The sequence below is a fragment of the Pteropus alecto genome, unplaced genomic scaffold, assembly GCF_000325575.1.
Source record: "Pteropus alecto unplaced genomic scaffold, ASM32557v1 scaffold22, whole genome shotgun sequence".
NCBI lineage: Eukaryota > Metazoa > Chordata > Mammalia > Chiroptera > Pteropodidae > Pteropus > Pteropus alecto.
The window spans coordinates 14,805,359-14,814,338 of NW_006434839.1; the positions used below are offsets into that span (position 1 = coordinate 14,805,359).

At 33.1% G+C, this 8,980-nt stretch overlaps 1 protein-coding gene across 1 annotated transcript in view; it reads left to right on the top strand.

Annotated features, from left to right (window-relative positions):
• Positions 1 to 7,851, top strand: part of CADPS2 (calcium dependent secretion activator 2) — a 472,387-nt gene extending 464,536 nt beyond the window's left edge. The window contains exons 28-29 of the mRNA XM_015588309.1: positions 3,420 to 3,524; positions 7,577 to 7,851. Of these exons, the coding sequence (XP_015443795.1) occupies positions 3,420 to 3,524; positions 7,577 to 7,750 (279 nt within the window). The 3' untranslated portion in view covers positions 7,751 to 7,851. The remainder of the gene's footprint in view (positions 1 to 3,419; positions 3,525 to 7,576) is intronic.
• The last annotated feature ends 1,129 nt before the right edge of the window (positions 7,852 to 8,980 follow it).

The following is an 8,980-nucleotide window of genomic DNA, read 5'->3' on the forward strand; positions in this document are numbered from 1 at the left end:
GTCAATACCACCTTCTGAGCCCTTCAGCTTGTTGCTTGCTCTAAAGATCTTCTTAGATTGGGTTTGAAAACTTCACCTTAAACACTAGATTAGACTGATGTTCTGTTTTCCGTGCTCCTGTTGATTTGTTGAACCTTCCCAGGGCTGGAAAGCAAGTAGCAGCTTGATGGGGAGACGGGCTGCTAATATGATTTACCAGTCTACAGTCATGCACAATAAGTGTGAATAAATACAGGGGTCTCACAGAGTCAACCCTAGCCTTTCCTTTTCTTTTATTTTTGCTTTAAAAGAGATATCTCAAGAAAATGAAGGGAGTAATACATGCCCTTACAGGAGCTGAATGAAACACACACACACACACACACACGCACACTCATACACACACCCATACACAACCATATTTTTTGTTAAAGTGACAGGCTGCTGTCATGCATTGATGTAGAAAAAATATGTAGAATATACACTTACTGCTTTATTCCTAAGTAGACCAAAGCAAAGAATAAAGCAGTAATGCCACACCCGTGACTTCGGTGCATGCTGCAGCACCATATCCTTGTCATCCCCTGAAGGGAAAAGTGAATAGTCAACCAAGTTGTTTTATAAAATTAACTTTTTCAAAATGAAAGGGCCTTTTCTAACATTTAGACTTTACCGCACATTCGCCCTTTTCAAATTTTGTTTTCTTTGTTCTGTAAGGTTGGTTTGGTTTCGTGGGGGCAGGAGGGTGAGGAGGATGAAGCTAACCTGCCTTTGACTTTTTTTCTTAAGATGAAAAATGGGACCTGTGATACTCTAGCACTCAAAAGAGGAACATATCAATTCCAGCACCAGAAATAGGAAAGTGCTAGAGATTTTCGTCTGGTGGTTTAGCTTGTTTGCTTGTTTGTTTGGGGTGTGCGTGTGTGTGTGTGTGTGTGTGTGTGTGTGTGTGTGTGTGTGTGTTCCTATGGAAGAAAGAAGCCCTCCTGGTGGGGGGTATTTTTGTTAGCTTATTCTTAGTAGCAACATAAACTCTGAGCTGAGCTACTGCTTTCTCTTACTTCGCTTGATTTGGCTGAAGTTCTTCAAAATGTTTTGACATGGGAAGCAAAAAATATGCATTCTTATCTAATAAATTTTTCTTATAGAATAATTTGCTTGCCTGTAAAGTAAGATAATGGTAAAGTAGCTTAAGCGTTTTACTTAACAATAGTTCTCTTTTTTCTCTCTTTTTTTTTAGTTAACTTTAGATCATTTTATTCCCAAATTGCTTTTCTCCATAATTATAAGTTTGGTATTTTGTGTTAAAGAAATTATCATGTTAATAATAAATTTCTGTTACGTTAGATATCTTTTTGATAATCAGTTATAAGTATCATTTATATGTGATGGGAAAATGGAGTTAAATTAATTTTAAATTATATAAGGATTTTAAGAACATAAAGATACATATGAAGTAATTTTAACAAAGTTTTTTCATTTCCTTAAAATTCATACAACATACCATTTTTATAGTAAGTTTACAGTCAACTAGTGTTATGCTAGACTTCGTATAATATATTTTGTCCCCCCAAACGTAAAAGAAAATTTATTATTCCTTGCAGGGGGACTGGAAGAATCATAATCATTATAACTACATTTTAGCTTTCAGAGTATCTGGAAAGTGGTATAGGAGTGAGGGACTTAATTCAGTACAATTATACTCAAGATCACCAGTACCTGTGAGTGTTTACCTGTATTAAAATAGAACTCAAAAAGTTGAGGTTATAAATAATTTGAAATAAGCAGTATAGAATTTAAATGATATCAGAAATAGAGTGAGTACAAAAGATTTTGTGATTTAATGTGTCAGCCTAAGTACTGAATTTATTATCAGTTCATTTTTTAAGAGTTTAGGAGTTTATCTCATTTTATAAAACTTATTTCTGTACTTTTACATGTCCTAAACATTAAGAAAGTAATCATTAGGAAAGAGCAAAATCGGGTACATCAATAACATATATTTTTTAAATTAGTGTATCCCACATTTTTAAACTTTAAATATTCATTCATCCATTTGATATCATAGTATTTAATCAGTTTTGTTATTTTACTTAGCTTATCTCACTTTATGTATATGTGTTTTAGTATACTAACAAATTAATAGAAATAAGTCTGATGAAATAAATTCATTTTAATTTATGCTTAAAATACGATTCGTTATACTAAATTTTTTTAGAACAATGTTGTAATACAAGTCCAGGTGAATTTCAGACTATTTCTATCCCTTAAGATTTTTCTTAGAAATTGAATTTACTGTTTTATTATGTGAAGAAAAATATTTAAGATTTCTGTGTTCAAATACCTAAGAACATATGCACACACATATGTGATTTGTAATGTCACTGTGTTTGTGTTTACGAATAAGGCACAAAATTCCTTCTCTGTCAAAAAATTTTTGTCATTTCTTAAGTGCTGAGTGGACTTTGATATTTCTCATGGTTATCTGAATGAGGAGCACTCTTTTTCTTACAGTAGTACCTAAACCTAGCTCTGGCACATAGTCATCAAATTTCTTAAAATGTCACCACTAATGGCATATTGCTTTTTTTTCAAAATAGGAACAAAATTCTCACTTTTACTGTTCTCACAGACATTATGTATGAACAGGAAATGACATTAGAGAAGAATTTCAGTTTTCCCCTCAAGAGAATTATAATAAACAAAGAAAAAAATGAATCATTCAAAAACACTTGCAAAATGAAACAGATCCTTTTCTTTCATAATTTGGTCAATTGGCATTTGTTTTGTGATTCTTATGACACAGGAATTCCATCCTGATAGTATTCCTTCCTAAGATCTCAAATTCTTATCTTATGTGGTTTTAAAAGATCTTGGTAAATACTTAACAATCGATAGTAGATACTTGTGTGATTGAGGATTACCGTTCAATAAGCTGTGAATATTTTTGCCATCACTCCTTTAAAATGTCATTTCTAGGCATTAACTATGCGCATTATAGCATAACACATCTACTCTTTGATTTTTACATAACTTACAGGCTAATAGGAAATATTTTCCTATGAAAATCATTTACCGGTCTTCCCGCTGTTTGGCAGTCCATTCAGTCCCATAATATGTATTTAGTACCCATTGTTACCTACTAATTACAAAGCAGGCCGCTAGGCTACAAGTGCAAAAACACTATTTCCCATGAATATGTTACAACTGAAAGACTGTAATGCTAATTCATGGAAAGAACAGCCTAGGTCAACTTAGCAGATTTTCTAGCAAAACATACAATTCTGTTAACAGGGAATTATAGCATTATTGACTTCAAGTGCTGATCTGTAGTCACTGCAGAGTGTTTCATTACCCCCTTATTACCGAATCTGTTAAATGAATACTGCAGAGGCTTTCTTTTTTGTTCTCCTCCCCTCTGCCCCCATCCTTCTTTCCAGCAATGGTACAGCAGTTCCATGAAAGTCATTTGTGTGTGGTTGGCTGATAGATTAGACCTTCAGCTTCATATTTACCAACTGAAGACGCTGATCAAGATCGTGAAGGTAAACAAAATGTGTTTAGATGTGAATTGCCCAGCAAGCTATAAAGAGTAATGGCAAGATATTGACATACAAAAACAAAAAAACAAAAAACATTTGATACAACCGAGTGGATGTAAGTACTTTTAAAATGTCACTTTTAGCAATGAGGTGCTGCCGTTTACTTCCATTTTCGATTAGATTACTAAATAAGTATAAACTTACCTTTTTTGCTCTGATAAATAAAAAATATTTTATCAAGTAATCACATTTTAAGATAATGTACATAAAGCCCCTACCACATTTACCTGAATGTAGTTGGTCCACAATAATTTCATATTTTCTTAAGTATAAAAATGTTTTTTCATAATACATTTTCTCCATGTTGATTGGGATCATATATTATTGTGAGGGCTTTTGATTTGTATTTGCCAATAGGATAAGGAGAGTCTCCATTATTTTGTTACATCCTGATACAAAAGTAATACATTGTCACTGCCTGAATTCTTTTGGAAGCATGCTCCTTCCTATATGTTAAGAGAGAATTGGTTCCAGTGCTGGGGACCATCCAAAACTAACATGTCATATCAGTTCAGCAAGGCCATTTTGACTTCTGCTCTTCAAAAGAAAAAATAATAACATACATGTTATTTTTAGTGACTAGGGGCTTTAAAATAATACATTTATTTAACATAATTCTTCACACTTTGTAAATTCTAATGGAAACACAAAATTTACCCCAAGTATAACTTTTTCTTAAAATTGATACGTGATGGCTAAAACTATAATTCTAAGCTACTGAGATCAGCTATTCCTTTAAACAGATGACCTTTACTTCCATTTTAGTACATCTATCAAATTGGTACATACAAATATATAACATATATACACATGCACATATATATGCACCTATATATGCACATGTGTATATATGCACACAATTATTTATGTATATATGTTTATGTGTGTATATGAGTACATGTGCATGTGTGCACACACACTCATTCTCAAAGTGTCATTCCTGACCGAACATTATCAGCATCACCTGGAAACTTGTTAGACATGCAAATTCATGCCCCTTACCTCAGACCCACCCTTGAGAGTGGGGCCCAGCACTCCATATATTGACAAGCCTTCCAAATGATTTTGATAGATGTTAAAAGTTTGAGGAGAACTGTGTTACATCATTAAAGGAAGTTTCTATCGACATTAAAATCTTTTCTGTCATTCTCTTGGTTCCTGCAGTTTAATTAGAATACAAATTCTTTTCTGCCATAGGCACACAGGTTATCCTAGATTAGAAAGACCCTCAAATAGGGAAGTTCTATTCTAAGGTAAGAAGCTGGCAAATCTGGAACGTACAATAACAATCATGATTAGTCATAAATAACAAAATTAGAGCCACTCACCAATTTTTAGTACTGTTAAACACATTACGCTTCAATGGACCAAATACCTTTGATCTAGAACACTTCTTACCAGCTGTTATTTATTTTACAAAGAAACTGAAACCACACTAAGATATGTTCATAGTTGCCTTCGTTTCTCTATTGTTTCTTCCTTGTTTCTATAAACATGACTTGGAGAGCTTTCAAATAAAGCTTATTTTTTCATGAAAAAGAATCAGGATAATTCGTATTTGCCTTCTAAGTATATGTATCTGCTAAGATTGCAGTCTATACTGTTGGGATTAGCTGGTTGCCTTTATGATCAGCCATATTTTCAAGCTAATGTCTACTGTGTTCAAAATGTCAGAAATTGCATATTCAGCCGATTGGTATTGATAGATTAAGCTCTTTACTTTGTTTTTAGAATAAAAATCTTCATTTTTTTTTAGCTCATCATTTATTTCTTTCAAAGTTATTTCTTTTCTCATATTCGCACGTCACTACAGTTAAAGATCAAGCACCAGTGAATGTTTTAGCAGAAAAGAACAATTAATAATTTCATGAGTTATATGGTACACTTCCTTTGTACTCTAAGCCAATCAGTTTATCTTATTTTAATATATTCTTCATATGGCTACCAACAGTCAAGGCTGATAAATATGAAATCAAATTTCATGAATATGTTTGACTTTCCATGTTTTGTTTTTCACAAGCAGGTCCCCAGACTCAGCCAGTGCTGACTTAGGCTGATACGTTAGGCTGACATAATCAAGTCATAGGGTTTTATTTAATAATTAAAAATAATTATTTTCACAATGAAAATCAGGATGAATTAATACTTTAATGTTCTAATTGTTTCTTTCCGCTTTAAATATAAACAAACTTTAACCAGTTTCATACAGAGAGTCATCATTCTTCAGAACTTATATGGTTATGTTTATAATGATCATTTTTCAGTGAATTTAAGAAACTGTTAAATAGCACATGTATAGAATCGTAAAGGCCCCTAAGTAGGCTCTACTTCCATCTAGATCACTTAGACATGGCCTGCATATTACGGCAGAGTTGTAGCTAAGCTACTTGACCCTGGCAATCTAGTCCTTACCACTTACAAGCATTGTCATTCTTCTATTACCATGGAAACCTAGATGCCATCAAGATTTATATGATAGCCAACTTTATCCCACAAAGACACTTAGACACTAATTGGTTTATTCATGTTACTCACTAAGAAAAAACAAATTCTAGTAAGATTTTCACAAAATATTTAGGACTAAGAAACTATTTGCCAAGTTTTAACATCAGAATGATTTATTTGCAGAAAGAAACAATAAAATCTTGATATAGATTTGTGTTCTACTTAATGGCCAAATGACATTTGAAAGCAGTTAACATAAATCAGCTTGCCTCTTTTACTAGGAGAAAAGAAGACAAGTGAGCAGCACCCTGTGGCAGGCACTTGTCTTAAATAAGAGCCAAGCAGACCTTCATTGGCAGCCATAGAGGATGACCAAGTGTCAATAATATTTTATGAATTCTAAAAGGAGAGATTGCAAAAATATCTGCCCGTCAGCTCCCCTAAGTGCTTACTGCTTGCTGTTAAATTTGAAAGCCTTCAGGACTGCAAGTCTACAATACAAATCTGTCCTGGCCAACTTATTGATAATTTAGCTAAGTCTCAGGAAAGTCATTCCAATCAAATAGGAAAGTAGAGCTCACAGACTCAGTTTGTAATTGTCAATGGAACAATAATACTTTATATCAGATATGCCATCTGTAGATGAATATTTTGTGTGCTTGACATATTTTTGGTCTATTAGACATGTATAGGCTTGAACACAAATCTCTATGGTAACAATAACCATGTATTATCAGTTTCCAAATTCTCTAGACAAAACTTACCTTTCAGAGTTACTTCATGAGCTCTGATGAAAATTACCAGTACCACCTTAGTAATAATAAGCTTCGAAGCCCAGAAAGGGAATGTGAGGATGGTGAGATGTATGTATCTTAAAACAAAATATTAGGATCTAAGTGAAAATAGTTTTGATCATTTAAGAAAAAATACCACTCTCTGAATCTAAATTTTACTTGCCATTGAGATAGTGACTTCAGATACTATATGATGTTCCTCACAGTTGTTTATTTTTAAAAATTGGTGGAGTTTTCAAATATGAATTTTATTTATAACAAGTGATTATCCAACTAAAATTCACAAATGCTGAAAATACTGATAATAGGATTAATCCTCTTCTTCCACATACCTTCCCCAAAAGCTAAAGCAGTCTGTAAAATGTATTAAAGGATAGACTCCTCAATTGAAAAACTAAGAATTTTCTATATTAAAAATGTACATAAGTACATATCATTTTATCTTTGTTACAGGTTATTCAAATAGTAAATTCTGTGCAATTAATATTTTTGAGAAAAAGCTCATTTATCATCTGATAGTTACAGAATTTTGATCTCTTCAGTGATTCGAATTTGAATAGCACTACCCAAAGTCTCTCATTTCATTTTCTCCCAGAAATACACCAACAAGATGATTAATCTTAATCCATTACTTAATTGTCCAAGATCATTTGTGAAATGCCAGCTGAGTATATATACATGTAGATAGACATCCAGGTGTATCTCCACACATATAATCCATAAGTTATCTAAGCACATTCTCTCTTCTTCTTCCAGAAAACCTACAGGGACTTCCGATTGCAGGGTGTGTTGGAAGGCACACTGAACAGTAAGACCTATGATACTCTGCACAGCCGGTTAACAGTAGAGGAGGCTACAGCCTCTGTTTCCGAAGGAGGAGGACTTCAGGGCATTACAATGAAAGACAGTGATGAAGAAGAAGAAGGCTGATGATGCACAGCTCTGTAGAAGGGAGGAGCACCTTGACATTGTTTATTTTGTACCTTGACCTTGTATTACATTGTTTGACCAAATAAAAATGCTTGTATTTCACTCCATATTCTAAAAAGTAAACCTGAAAGCAGAGATAAAAAGGGAAATACCAAGGTTTTGTTTGTTTGTTTGTTTGTTTGTTTGTTTGTTTTATTTGTTTTTAAAGAAATCAGCCTCTTTTGTGTAGCTTGACCTAAAATGAGCTTTAGCTTTGTTTGTGATTGGAACATAACTTATTTTTAAGAGTTGACTTTTTTCCTGTAATCGCATCAAAGTAGTGTTCTGTGTGTGAGATATGTATTTTTCATAATATAGCATTGTGAGAAGCCACTTCTGATCACTGTGCCAGCTCTATTGTATCCTTGTTAAAATGGTGTGTACTTGTCATTTATGTGCAAGGTTTGTTTTGTAGTTAATTTGCCATTTCTGTGATGTGTGTAAAACTATGACCTTGGTTCTTAGTACTCTGAATTGGTCTACAGGTATATTCCTGGGCTTAAAGGACTGCCAAACCCAGATATCAACTAGATAGTCCAATGTGCTTGTGTCTTGTTCCATTCTGATCATTTCTTCTTTCAAGTGTAAAAACTCCCAAAGTGTTGGTTAGTGAGTGTGCCGCCATCAACATATTTTATTCTCCTACTTGTAACAGCTTGCAGGCAATAAAAATCCATTTAGTCATAACCACTTCTGTATTTACTAGACTTCTATAGATTAAATGCAGTAAAAAAATGTTTGCAGTATTACAAACATCCCAACAATTTGGCTTTGTATTTTGTTTCATGCTGATTTTTTTTGCCTCGTTTACAATCAAATGAGTAAAAAATATTAACGTTGCTTTGCACCTAGTAGGCGCACACATTTGCTAAAAGAATTAGGTACTATGAGAGCATATTTCCATAGCAAAGGTAATGCTGACTACATACTTATATGTTGTGTATTATTAGTTAACATTAGCAATTAGTGGGAACTAATAATTAGTAATATGAGGAATGCTAGTAATGTTAACTAGCCATTATTCAAGTTATTTCTTCCCCCAAAGTATTTTCTTACAACAATTTTCAAAGATAAATAATAGTATTATGCTTTGTAATGTCTCTATAATTGTTATTTTTGTATTTCTTAAAATATGCTGGCATATTGTGCTACTGCATTGATTCGTAAATAATGTTTAAATGAAGTAAGTTA